Genomic DNA, 13,689 nt, shown 5'->3' on the forward strand with positions numbered 1-13,689 from the left:
GAAGCAGTTATTCCATCACCTCCGTCATCAGAGCGCTGAGGCTGAGGTGTGGTCCCCCTTTCCAGGGCCTTGTCTTCCTCCTGTCGGCCTGGGGGCGCCCGCTCACAGAGCCTCTCTATCCCAGAGTTCTTCTCTATGGTCTTCCCTCCCGGACCGCGAATACGGGAGGGAGTGGTCAGCACGCCTTTTCCGCTAGTCTCCCCCACCCCTCTAGCCCACAGTCTCGCTGCCCTGAGCCTCCCGTGCCGGCCGGCCGGCCGGGCGGACAGACAGGCACGCGGGGGGCGCGCGGGGGGCGGGGGGAGTTCCGGTTCCGGTTCTTTGTGCAGCTGCAGCCGCGGCTCCGGGGAAGATGGCGGCCCGGGCGGGTTTCCAGTCTGTGGCTCCGAGCGGCGGCGCCGGAGCCTCAGGAGGGGCGGGCGCTGCGGCTGCCCTGGGTCCGGGCGGGACTCCGGGGCCTCCCGTGCGAATGGGCCCGGCGCCGGGTCAAGGGCTGTACCGCTCCCCGATGCCCGGAGCGGCCTATCCGGTGAGTGGGGCAGGAGGAGGGGCGCGCGGGCCGGGGGCGGGGCCGAGCGGGGGCCTGGGAGTGACAGGGGTGGGGGAGAAGTAGGAGGGACTCTCTCGGGAGGGATTCGGGCCCTGAGTGGGGGTGAGGGGAGGCAGTGCGGAGGAAGGGAAGGGAGGCGTTAGCATCCCCAACCTGCTCCTGGGAGCATTGTTTCCGTTGGGGAGTCAGGGTACGAAACAACGTGGATGAAGTGGGGCCAAAGGTGGGCTTGTGAGGACCGGAATGCAAAAGGGCTGGGGCAGCTCCAATACCCGGAGGAACATAGGTGTAGCTAGCAAATTGAGGTCAGCTTCTAAGGAGCCAATAGCTGGCAGTACCATCTGAGTAAATGTGGGACTTAAAGAAGATGCCTAATGTGTCAGATACAAAATAGACTGGGGAGCATTTGAGTGTAATCTGGCTGTCTGTTAGCTTTGGGGCTATATTCTCCTGTGGAATTGTACCTGGAGTACAGCAAGCTTCAGTTACTTGGATTTCAGAGACAGAGGGTTCTCCTCCCATTGTGCTCCACCCCACCCCCAGCTTTGTTCATTCAAAGAACTCAGGCATCTCCCACTTTTTCTTGGTGGGGTTAGTAGGGAAGCCATGACATCTCTGGGTCCTCTCCTCTCTATAGAGACCAGGTATGCTGCCAGGCAGCCGAATGACACCTCAGGGACCTTCCATGGGACCCCCTGGCTATGGGGGGAACCCCTCAGTCCGACCTGGCCTGGCCCAGTCAGGGATGGACCAGTCCCGCAAGAGACCTGCACCTCAGCAGATACAGCAGGTCCAGCAGCAGGCGGTCCAAAATCGAAACCACAAGTAAGATGACCCTGGGGCGTGGGAGGGAGGGAAGGAGGGAGGCAGCCCATGAGGACACAGGTGATGGGAGAACCTGAACCCAGAAGTGGTGGTGCTGTGTCAGCAGATGGGTGCTCATTCTCCAGAATGCCTCACATGGGTGGGGGTGGGGGTGGGCGGAGTGTCTTTGATTTGAGAGACGCTTTGCAGTCCCTTCATTTTCCTATAAACGGAGGTGCTGACCAGTCTGTCTTCATGTTCTGGCTAGTTCATCCCAACCTGATAACAGTATTTATTCCAAACAGTGCAAAGAAAAAGAAGATGGCTGACAAAATTCTACCTCAAAGGGTGAGTCCAGGCTATAAGTCTTCTTGAGGATGTGCTGAAATTGAAAATAGAAGTGGTCAGCTCTAGATCCCAGTGGTATCTTTTTGTTCCCAAGATTCGTGAACTGGTACCAGAATCCCAGGCATATATGGATCTTTTGGCTTTTGAAAGGAAGCTGGACCAGACTATCATGAGGAAACGGCTAGATATCCAGGAGGCCTTGAAACGTCCCATCAAGGTAATGCAGAAGTGTGCTGGGCAGAGAGCCAAAGGCGAGGACTGGAACCTTCAGTAGGCTTAGGATGAGAAATCAAAGGCACAGCATAGCTCTCTTTGGCATTTAAATTACATCTCCCTTCCGCCTACGAACTGAGAATTACATTAGAACTGAACAGCAAAGGGGGAGGGGCGTTTGGTATCTCTCGCACCAGAAATATACCCTGTCCGTGTTTTTGCCGTAATTGCTCTGCTACCTTGGGAACCTGGCACCTTGTGTGACTTTGTCTGTTTGGTGTCCTTGTGTATGCACTTGCACTCAGGCCAGTGGCCTGTATTCTAGATGGACTCTATTCACCCACCCCAGGGACTGGGTAGATAGTAAGCCAGTCTGTTAGGAGTAATTTGGGGGTTTAGGGAAATTCATATCTTCAGTATCAAACCACCATCAATCCTATTTCTGCTTTCCTCAGCAAAAACGGAAGCTGCGAATTTTCATTTCTAACACTTTCAATCCGGCTAAGTCAGATGCCGAGGATGGGGAAGGGACAGTGGCTTCCTGGGAACTTCGGGTAGAAGGACGGCTCTTGGAGGATGTGAGTTCAAAGTCCACTGTGGTTGACGTCTAGGGTGGGAGCTGCCGGGAGCAAGCAGTGTTGTCTGGTTGGCAGGAAGCCTGACTGGTGCTCACAGCTCCTGTTGGGAACAGCAGGGAGAGAGTCACCGTGTTCCCTGCACTAAAAGACAATGGTTCTTTGTATCTGGCTCCCACAGCTTGGCCCTTGCTGTGTTATCATATCGAGAACCTTATTGTTCTGGGATTTGATTTGTTGTTTACCTTCCTCCTGATGGCGCTGGCCATTGGACTTAGCATCTGCAGGTTATTCAGTTTTTGGTTTTTGTTTCTTTAAAATCAAGTGAGTTTGCACTTAGCACTTGAAGATATGCTTTTCTCTTTGAGTCTTTGAGGTCCTTGATTCCCACTGTGGTATCTCCACCTTCCCAGCTTTCACTGGAGACCTCTCACAGTTTAAGAGGGGTTGTTCTCTTTGCTTCATGGGGAACATCTGCTGATAGATGTTAGCCCCCAAACTTCCTACCCCAGAAGCTCACCTGCCATTCCTTATACTCTCTATTTTTAGCTGTTCATAAGCAAACTAATTTGAATACATTTTTGCAGGAGAACTGGAGCTCCATATCAGAGCTTCCTTCTCTATATAGGTCCAGTCCATCTGCTGGTGGTGTCATTCCATCCAAATAAAGCTGTTTTTGTTCTGGCTGCTTATTGCCTGTGATTCATTTCCCCTCTAGAGTCAGACTTTTGTCTGTTCAGACTCGCTTTGTTACGGGCAATGGTTTGACTAAACTTGCCTTATTTCCCTTAGGGAAGGGTAAGAGTGGGTAAGTCAGTGACCCTGTACATGTAATTGGCTGCTTCTTCAGGGTTCTGTGGCCACCCTGATTGGTTTAATACCCCAGACACTGACCTTGTCATCTCCTGAGAAAGATTCAGAAGACATTTTTTTTTTTAAGATTTTATTTATTTATTTGACAGAGATCACAAGTAGGCAGAGTCAGGCAGAGAGAGGAAGGAAAGCAGGCTCCCCACTGAGCAGAGAGCCCGATGCGGGGCTCAGTCCCAGGACCTTGAGATCATGACCTGAGCCGAAGGCAGAGGCTTTAACCCACTGAGCCACCCAGGCACCCCTAGAAGACATTTTTGAGGTTTTTCCCATTCTGTTGTGGGTTCCTTTTTAATGGGACTTTGTCTTGAAGAATTTCTTCTGGCCTTTTCTAACATGATCCCTCCTCTCTCTCTTCTAGTCAGCCTTGTCCAAATATGATGCCACCAAACAAAAGAGGAAATTCTCTTCCTTTTTTAAGTCCTTGGTGATCGAACTGGACAAAGACCTGTATGGGCCAGACAACCACCTGGTGGAAGTGAGTAGTTCTCTCCTGTAGGCTTTGACTCCATGACTGGAGGATGATGGACTTGTGAGCCAAACTTTTTAATGTTTAGGGAGATGGGGAGGTATAAAGGGTCCCACCACCCCCATACAGTACTACCCTTGCAGTTTGCACATTGACCTCCGGGTGGCACTAGCTTTTTAGTTCTGGTACTGTTTGAACCCAAGAGCTCTCTCTCTTTTTTTTTTTTTTTTTAAGATTTTAAGATTTCATTTATTTATGTAACAGAGAGATCAGTGAGAGAGGGAAGACAAGCGGGGGAGAATGAGAGGGAGTAGCAGGCCTCCTGCTGAGCAGGGAGCCTGATACAGCAGGCCTTGATCCCAGGACACAGGGATCATGACCTGAGCTGAAGGCAGATGCTTAACGACTGAGCCACCCAAGCGCTTCTGAATCCAAGAGCTCTTGCAGTCTGACTTGTCCCACCTTTTTAATGTCATTATCCTGGTTGCTGCCCTCAGAGAAATTCTAATGGAGGCCTCTTAAACATTCCAGGTCATCTCTGCATCTTGCTTATTAATAATGGTGAGATGTGGTTATCCACACCTTACTCATACTTTTTCCTGATAGCAGGTGCTGTAATTAAGAGGGTTAACTAATAGGGTTCAATTCTGGCAAGGTTACTCTATAGATAGATCTGGGACTTCTTTTGGTTCCTGTTCTGTTTAGATTCACATCCCACATCATCAGAAATCCTTTGTTATAAAACCTGGTTATACGGTGTTCTGAAGACCATGTTAGCGACAGTGTTCTTTGGGGTACAGTCAAAACAGAATGAGACAGTCCAGCTCTCTGAGTGAACTTAACCTACTCCTTTCTTTGCCAGTGTAGCCGCAGCCCCTTAACCTCAACCACTAAGAGACATGGGAAGGTCTTTACCATCTATTAAGGGAAGTAAGTCATAGAATCAATAGAAATTTGTAAATATATTTAACTTGACTTTATAGCAGTAGAGTATAGTGGCTAAGAACGTGGGCTTTAGAATCCAACACGCCAGAGCTCAAATCACAGCACCACCACTTTGTGGTTGTTTGACCTTAGGCAAGTCACTCCATTCTCCTAAGCATTAGTTTGCTCATCTGTAAAATAGGTTTAATTGTGTCTATCTTATGTGGATGTTGTGGGAATTAAATGAGATAATCCCAAGTAAATGTCTTAGAAGGCTCTTGAGCGTAGTAAGTATTCAAGTAATGGCAGCCATATTGTTTTCCTGTGCACATACATATTATCCATTTTGTGGATAAAATTACCCCGGAATATTTAGGCTGATTTAAATGTGACCCTAAACGGAATCAAGGGTTAATCTGTTTATGTGCATACAGTAATCCCAGAGCTTTATGGAATGTTTAGAAATGTCTCATGCTGTTGCTCTTCCCCAATAGCCTCAGTAGTCAAAGTTGAATATTCAGTCATTACAGACGCTCTTCCCTCCCACCCCAGCTCTTCCTCTGGGAGAGCACCCCCTGACATCTTCCTCTCTGTAGTGGCACAGGACCGCCACTACCCAGGAGACCGATGGCTTCCAGGTGAAGCGGCCAGGAGACGTGAATGTACGGTGTACCGTCCTCCTGATGCTGGACTACCAGGTATTCTGGGGTGATGTCATGGGACCCAGCTTTCACAGCCACCTCCCATCAGTAGTCTGATACTCAGAGGTTTAAGTCTAGTTGTGGGTAATTTGTCACTAGACAATAAACTCCCTAAATATAAGGAGAGGGGCGTAGTCATCTCTGAGTTCCTCCTAGTGTTATTTTTGGCCCCAGAGAAAGCAGTGCATTAATGTTTGTTGAATGGATGGCCATGCTAGAGCACCCCAAGGTGCATATAGACCCAGCTCACTAGCTTCATCCCCATCCTCTTTGGTTCTCTGCAGCCTCCCCAGTTTAAATTAGATCCTCGCCTGGCTCGGCTCTTGGGCATCCACACCCAGACCCGTCCAGTGATCATTCAAGCACTGTGGCAATATATTAAGACACATAAGCTCCAGGACCCTCATGAGCGGGAATTTGTCATCTGTGACAAGTACCTCCAGCAGGTAAGAAAAGGACCCATGCTTTTGCCAAAGTTCAGTGGAGCACTAGTTGCGCTCAAAATGCTAGCTTCTTAGCTGCCTTTCCTCTTTCACACAGATCTTTGAGTCTCAACGGATGAAGTTTTCAGAGATCCCTCAACGGCTGCATGCCTTGCTCATGCCACCAGAGCCCATCATCATCAATCATGTCATCAGGTAAGTCGGTGTAGGTGAGGCGGTGTGCCAGGGTGGGCTGCTCCTTGCTCTCACCAGCCAGTTGTCCGATTATCAGGAGGTAGATTGTCAGATAATGGTGATTTAAATTATTTAAACTTAGAGTTTAGTGAAAAGAAGGGTAACTTATACCCCAAAACTCATTATTTCTTAATTATTTTATTACATCTTACTAGTATTTGTGTTTGTGGGGTTACTTCTGTCTGTTCGTATGCATAATGGAAATAGTCCATTTCCCCGATACCCAAAAATAGAGAGTTCCTGTGAAGACTTTTGCAAGCTAAAATGGCGTAAAGCAAGAAAGCGATTACCATTCATTTATATGAAAACATTTGGGGCCCCCTGGGCCCCCAAAAGGACCTCTTTTGCTCAAAATAAATAGAAATAAAGTCCACGTGCTCACAGACACAAGTCAACAGCTGTGGCTGCTTACTGCTGAGATGCTATAGTTCTCCCAGAGAAGGAGCTTGCGGGCGCCCCCTGCTGCTCCAGGTGCGCGCTGCCTCTGTGATGCTGCTGCCACACTGATGGTGAGCGCAGCTTTGGCTTCTCGCCTATCTTCCTAACCGGGAAAATCCTCCTCGGAAAAACTACCTAGGCCTTTTGGAAAAGCAAAGGGGCATAATGTGGTAAGATGAGTTACTGCACATCTCATCCCAGCTCCTTGATCAGTGACGTAATGTTGGCAGCTTGAACTCAACTACGTTGGGAGTATTTAAACCACAGAAATCAGCACATGCTACAGATTGGCCTTTTTACCTCCTCTTTTGGAAAATCAGTTGTTAGACATTTACCAGACCATCATGGATGGGCTCCTATCTCCGCTGTGGATGGTAAAACGTTCCAACCTGAGACTCCACAATTCCTTCATCTCCTTTCACTGTTTTGTTCAGAAGATCGATGGGCAATGCGTCTCACTAGATACCGAGTGAAGGAATGCCCGTCCTCCTCCTCAGAGTGCAGGTGGCTGGCTGTAGTCTCCGCTTTCTTTCCCTCACTCTGTATTCCGATAGAGGCTTTCCTTTTATCCTGCACCATCACTCAGCCACTAGTAACTCCTACGACTTATATGTTGGATCGTTAATAGCTGATGTGTCCTGTATTCTGTGCTTAAAGTTAAGCTTTTTTTTTTTTTTTTTTTTTTACTTACTTTGTATGGTTTGTGTTTTATTTGGATTTACTTTCAGGGTCAATTTTAGTTTAACGAGGCGAAAGATATGTAAGATACTATAGTAATACTTTCATTTGGGAAGGGAAAAACTTCATTTTCACTGGATATCTTTTGTACCCTTTGAATTTTTACCATTGATTTAAAAAATAAACAGTAGCTTTGTTGGGGGTTATATATAGTAGGTCACACACACTTGAAGTATAGTTTTGAGATTTTGTCCAATGTAACACCATGTAGCTACCATTGCAAGAAGGGTACAGGAAATTTCTGTTAATGTGCAAAAGTTCTCTTGTGACTTTTTGCAGTCAACCCCTTACCCTCATTCTCGGGCCTTCTTCTGGATCTTGTGTAAATAGGGCTTAGGGGATAAGCCCTTTACCAGGCCCCTCTGGTTTCCTCCCCAGTGTTGACCCAAATGATCAGAAGAAGACTGCTTGTTATGACATCGATGTGGAAGTGGATGATACTTTGAAGACCCAGATGAATTCTTTCCTGCTATCTACTGCCAGCCAGCAGGAGATTGCTACTCTAGACAACAAGGTGGGGGCCCCTGCCCTGGGTAGCTTGGGTGCCAGCAGTCCTCTGCCCAGCTCATAGGCTGTCTTTTGATTCTCGGCATTGGTTCCGAATGTATTAACATCTAGTATATGCCTGTACAGGTGCCGGTTGGAGCTGGATGCTAGAATTATGTCTGTAACTTTGAAGAGCTTTGAGCCTTAGTTTTGAACTGTGAAATAGAGACTGTTGCTTTTTTTTATAAGGTTGTTAGGAGGATACAGTGTGGCAGTATACCTAAAGACACAACATCTGGCACGTGAAAACAAATGGGTAACTGCTGCTATTCCTGCTGTTACCCTGGTTAGACATAGTCCACGCAGGTAAAGCCAGAAAACTCAAAGGAACACAACAGGAAGGCTTTCCTGAAAGAGTTGCTGCCCCAACTAAATCTTGAAGGACAAAATGAGAGTTAACGAAAGGGGTGTGGAAGGCAGAGGACTTTCCAGAAAGAGGGAACAGGGTATGTAAAAGTTGAAAAATGAGAGAGAAGTATGTTCGAGAAGTATAAACTGTTTACTAGCTCTGTTTCAGGGTGCTCGGGATGGGAAGTTTGGGGAAAAGGGAGCTTGATAGGGAGACTGGAGCCTAACCACGAAGACGCTTCAGTACAGGGAAACTAGTTTCTCTTTTGTCCCAAAGCCTGGAGGCAGTGATGCTCTTTGCATTTAGAATGATGGCTGGCCCGAAAGCAGAGAGCGAGTTGTAAGAGGGGCAGATCTGGAGGCAGGAAGCCAGTTAGGAGGCCAGTGCACTAACGCATGGGAGATGCGCAGAGGTCAGAATCTGTGGTACTGACAGTGAGGATGAGAAGTAGACAGATCTGAGAGGTGTCCAAGTGGAATGGAAGAAACTGGATACGGTTCAGGTGTGGGTGGTGGGGAGCAGCTTGAGGGAGAAGGAGGCATTGTGACTCCCAGGGGTTTAGCTCGGGTGCATGGGAGTGTTCGCCCAGATTGGCAGCAGGAGAGCAGAAGTGAGTATTGGCGGAGAGGTCGTGGAGTTCGTTTTGGAGAGTTTAGATGCTTTGAGATGTCAGACAGCTGGAGTGGTTGGAGTTTAGCAAAGGGACTGGTCTCTAGACTGAGGACTCACGAACCTGTCAGTGGTAACGGGAGATCTGTCAGTGAAGGAAGCTGTCAGGAAGAGTACGGATGATGAAAGAAGGCCAGGAACAGACCCCCAGGCCATAGCTTTTGAGACAGCTGTCTCTACCACTGCTCCTACCTCCGAGTGTTTTTGCCTTTATTTGTGCTGTGGATTAAGTATTCACCATGTGGCTTCCCCTATAGTGGACATTGTGGGGACCAGAAGGAAAACTTCACCACGTGGGGTGTGTGACACTGCACAGACCTGCTCAGAGAATGCCGAGTGCCAGAGCAGTTGGGGCTTGGGGCAGCAGTCTGGGCCTGGGTTGGGAGTGGCAGCACAGGGAGATGGCAGATACTGTCTGCCCTGTAACTTCGCATTTCCCAGTCTGAAATGTTAGAGGACTTTCTTTCTCTTCCTTTCAGATCCATGAGACAATAGAAACTATCAATCAGCTGAAGACCCAGCGGGAATTCATGCTGAGCTTTGCCAGGGACCCTCAGGGTTTCATCAATGATTGGCTACAGTCCCAGTGCCGGGACCTCAAGGTAAAGAACCTACGGAAGTTGCATAGGGACTTCGGTTGGTGAGGCACACATTTGCTTTATTTCTGTAGCATCTGGTAAAGAGCCAGAGGGGGAGGTAAAGGACCAGATTGTCTTTAGCCTGCTCTTGGGTCCATTTTACAATCAAGTAGGGAAATGGTGGTAGAACCGCCAAGTGTTTCTCTAGTACTTGGAGGCGTCACTGTGTATACTGTGTCGTAGTGGGTGCAGAGTGCAAAACTGGATCTCTGCTTTCAAAGTGGTCTGCATTCTGTTTGGAGAGACTAGGCTGTGAAGATTTTTTTTTTTTTTTTAAAGATATTTACTTATTTATTTATTTGACAGAGAGAGAGAGAGATCACAAGTAGGCAGAGAGGCAGGCAGAGACGGGGGTGGGGAGCAGGCTCCCTGCTGAGCAGAGAGCCCAGTGCAGGGTTGGATCCCAGGACCCCAAGATCCTGACCCGAGCCAAAGGCAGTGGCTTAACCCACTGAGCCACCCAGGTGCCCCTCGGCTGTGAAGATTTATGCAGTTAGTTAGTTAGTTAAAATGTGAAGATGTAATTGGTCTTATTTAATGACTCACGAATTGGGCAGCATCCCTTCTAGTAAATAGGCACTCTGAGGAGTTGTACAGAATGAAGGTTTTGATAGACAGGAGTGGGGGGCGGAGCAAGGAAGTTATTAGCAAAAGTAAAGAAAGGATTGTTTCAGACCAGGTTATTTCCTTTTGAGGGAAAGGGAACCGACTGAACTGATCTGATTTAAAAAGTTGTAAATCGTGTGGAACGTTATCCAGACTCACCGCTATCACCGAGATCGTTCAAGGGAGAAGGGAGATGGGTGAGGCTGGAACAGCTGGGGAATGCCCCCTGGTGAATTTGGGATTTGAGCTGTTTCTCAGAGAGGGGAGCACTGTAAGCTCAGGCAAGGAGGTGGGGGGCAAGCATTGAATGAGTGAAACGTGCCCCTGGTGTTCTCCTGTCCTGTGCAAGGTGACTGACTGATTACGGAGGCTGAGCAGAGGAGCAAGGGATCAGGGTGCCAGAAAGGGTCCCTGAACGGAGCAAGGACTTGTTGATAGCAGGGGGTGGCTTCAGTCGTGTGTTAGTAGTTTGCGAGGGCTGCCGTAGTAAAGTACCACAAACTGAGTGCCTTACACAAAAATTTATTTTTGTCTGGAGGCTGGAAGTCTACAGTCAGGGTGTTGGCAGGGTTGGTTCGTTCTGAGGGCTGTGAGGGAGAATCTGTTCCAGGCCTCTCTCCTAGCTTATGGTAGCCTCACACATTCCTTGATTTGCAGATGGTGTTCTCCAAGTGTCTTCACTCATCTTCCCTCTGTGCATGTCTGTCTCTGTGTCCCAAGTTCCTCTTTTTGTAAGGGTACCAGTTGTGTTGGATTAGGCCCACCCTAATGATCTTATCTTAACTTGATCATCGCAGAGATCCTGTTTCCAAGTAAGATCGCATTCCTAGGTCCTGGGGGTTAGGATTTTGACTACTTTTGGGGGGATACAGTTCAATCCATAACAGGTGTGAAGGAGGGAGACAAGTCTGTTCTCTCTCTTCCCCCTCCCATATCCCCCAGACCATGACCGATGTGGTAGGGAACCCGGAGGAAGAGCGCCGAGCCGAGTTTTACTTCCAGCCTTGGGCTCAGGAGGCTGTGTGCCGATACTTCTATTCCAAGGTAGGCGCCTGGGCGTGGGAAACTGATGAAAAGCCAGGGGTCTGAACTCCGAATGGGGGCCAGTGGTAGGAGATGCCAACTTCTGGTTTGTCTCATCCTCTACTCTCTCCACTGTTTGCTCTCTAGGTGCAGCAGAGACGACAAGAATTAGAGCAGGCCCTGGGAATCCGAAACACATAGGGCCTCTCCCACAGCCCTGATTGGGCTGCACCGATTCGTATTTGGGCCCTGAGCTGCCTGCCTCATAGCACCTGCCTTGGTCTTGCTTGGGGCCTTCCAGGGGATGCTGTTGGTTCGAGGACACCAGAATGAAGAGGGTCTCACATTTCTGTCTCACAAGACACCTGTCACCCTCTTCTCCCACCCCATCCCTTCCTGTCCCCCAGCTTCCCTTTGCCCCACAAAGTTCCCATGTGCCTCTACCCTCCCCTGGTCTACATAGGACCTCTAGGTAGTGTTAGAGAGAGAACCTGTAGTGGTAATCAGTGCATTGACTGGATTGGGCCTAAGGCCAGGTGGTCTTCAAGGGGACCAGCTATACTGATCCTGCCCTTCAGAGACCCAGGAGTTGGGAGCTTTAGCCCCTTCTCTGAGACTCAGGCCTGGGGGCACTCTATAAGCTAGTTGATCTTGGCTCTCCAGATAACAGAATCCAATTTCCTCCCTTCCTTCCCTCCACAGGTTTGGAGCACATTCTCCCTTTACTTGTTGCCCTCTAGCACTAAAGGAACCCTGGTTCTTGGGCCCCACTGAGCCCCAGGTCAGTCCGCAGCCCTCTGGATCGGCCTGCTGTCTCAGTGCTTCTCTTACTCCCTTGTAGGGGGTCCACATCAGTATTGGAGTTTGTTCTTTAACTAGTGCTCCCTCCCAGCACACTCCCTGTAGCTGCTCTTTTTAGGATTCCCTGCTATTGATCTGTCCTAACGCAGGGCATTTGGGTGGGGGAGCCTTGCCTTTCCCCGTCAGAGCCCCAGGGATCTAACCTGGGGTATTGTCATTGCCGGCAGACGCTGTTCCTTCCTGGTGTTGCTTGGAGGCGTGACTCATTTATTCACTCCGCCCTGCCTCCCCTATCCCTTCACGGAGAAACAGGCCTGAAATCAAACGGGTAAAAGCCCTGGGCCGTCCCTGTCTTCCTGTCCCTTGTCTGCCCAGTTGATACCCACTGGTGACTTCTAGGGCACTGAGGAGTGAAAGCGCCTAGGGCTGGCGAATAGCTCTGAGTTGGGTTTGTGACTCTTCCCTCTCCCTGCCTCACAGGATTGTGACTCCCCAGCCCCTGCCCTCAAAGCTTCAGACCCCTCAGGTAGCAGCAGGACCTTGTGATCTTGGCCCCTTGGAACTGAGATGGTTTTGCATCTTTCCAGGAGAGCCTCAGATTCTTCTTCCAGGTTGTATCACCCCAAGTTAGCATATCCCAGGCTCGCAGATTCAACATAGCAGGGTGGGAGACAGCTGGGCACAGAGGGGGAATTCCGTTCAGCCTGGGCTCTAAACCCACAGAACTGACAAAGCCCCTGCTTCCCCACCCCCTCCTCAGGCTCCTGCGAGCACATCCTCCAGCCCCGTAGCCCCGCCTCTTCCACACCGGGGACAGAATTTTCTCCCCATCTTTCCCCTCTTCCCATTACCCCATCCCTCCCTTAAAAGGTTCTCCCCACAGACACTGGACAACCTCTGTCCTTGGGGCTGGAACCATGAGAAGGAAGTTCAACACTCCTACACTGTCCCTGTTGAAGATAACTTTTTATTAACTGAATTATTATGTTTTTTTCATGGACCAAAATTTTTTTTGTACTGTCCCCTTACCGATGTCACCCAGTTTTAATAAAAGAATCTTCTGAAGGATGGGTCCCCCTACCTACTGAGGGAGAGCTCTTCCCTGGGCTCTTTCTCTGATACCATTAGCCACACTCATGGTGTCTCTTCATTTTATTTAAATAACTATTTATTGAGCACCTGCTGTGTGTCAGCTGTGGTGCTAAGCACTATGGATATGGTGGAAAACAAGGTTTCTACCCTGTGGACCTCCAGTTCTCACCTTCGAGCTTGTTCTGTCAGCCCAGTAGTCCAAGCAGGCCAGGTCCTGTTGGGATTATTGGGCTTCCTCACTGGATCTGACAGTCCAGCCCCCAGCTCTCGGTAGGGAGGTACCACAAGACAGTAGCACTGCCATCGTCCCCCTTATCTTGAGCTCCCTGTGCCACCAGCTGGCTTGAGAGCACGGCCTGGGGGCTCCCGCAATTCCTTAGGCTTGCCGATCCTGAGTCACCTGTTGGCGAGTTCCTTGCAGGGTTCCCCTCTATGAGGGCCTGCACAGCCGAAGACATCTGTGTGCCTCTGCCTGTCAATCCTCTTAAGGTTCCACTCCCATCACCCTGAGCAATTTCAATTCTTTCTTTTTTTAAAAGATTTTATTTGGGGGTGCCTGGGTGGCTCAGTGGGTTGGGCCTCTGCCTTTGGCTCAGGGATTGAGCCCCGCATCGGGCCTTCTGCTCAGCCGGGAGCCTGCTTCCCCTTCTCACTCTGC

The 13,689-nt window shown here is 49.4% G+C and overlaps 1 protein-coding gene across 3 annotated transcripts; it reads left to right on the forward strand.

Moving 5' to 3' along the window:
* The first annotated feature begins 296 nt into the window (after nt 1–296).
* On the forward strand, nt 297–13,072 carry SMARCD1 (SWI/SNF related, matrix associated, actin dependent regulator of chromatin, subfamily d, member 1). 3 transcript variants are annotated; one of them, XR_006381254.1, is made up of 14 exons: nt 319–529; nt 1,188–1,375; nt 1,660–1,702; nt 1,797–1,919; nt 2,371–2,493; nt 3,722–3,838; nt 5,350–5,451; nt 5,739–5,900; nt 5,995–6,092; nt 7,686–7,821; nt 9,351–9,473; nt 11,058–11,159; nt 11,286–12,267; nt 12,420–13,072. XR_006381254.1 is itself a non-coding variant. In XM_044226683.1 (13 exons), exons 1-13 carry the CDS (start codon nt 353–355, stop codon nt 11,337–11,339), a joined length of 1,548 nt encoding a protein of 515 aa, XP_044082618.1. In that variant the 5' UTR covers nt 297–352; the 3' UTR covers nt 11,340–13,072. The 3 variants fall into 3 exon arrangements, 1 of the variants encoding a protein (XP_044082618.1); XR_006381253.1 differs by having other exon boundaries at nt 11,286–11,919; nt 12,167–13,072; XM_044226683.1 differs by having other exon boundaries at nt 297–529; nt 11,286–13,072.
* The last annotated feature ends 617 nt before the right edge of the window (nt 13,073–13,689 follow it).

This window comes from Neovison vison, chromosome 12 (genome assembly GCF_020171115.1).
Source record: "Neovison vison isolate M4711 chromosome 12, ASM_NN_V1, whole genome shotgun sequence".
Lineage (NCBI taxonomy): Eukaryota > Metazoa > Chordata > Mammalia > Carnivora > Mustelidae > Neogale > Neogale vison.

Bases quoted from the DNA above. Each gene is read 5' to 3' on its own strand.
- SMARCD1 (XM_044226683.1), top strand. From the start codon at position 353: ATGGCGGCCCGGGCGGGTTTCCAGTCTGTGGCTCCGAGCGGCGGCGCC. The intron at 6,093-7,685 runs GTAAGTCGGTGT...TTTCCTCCCCAG, and splicing joins ATCATCAATCATGTCATCAG to TGTTGACCCAAATGATCAGA. The intron at 9,474-11,057 runs GTAAAGAACCTA...CATATCCCCCAG, and splicing joins CCCAGTGCCGGGACCTCAAG to ACCATGACCGATGTGGTAGG.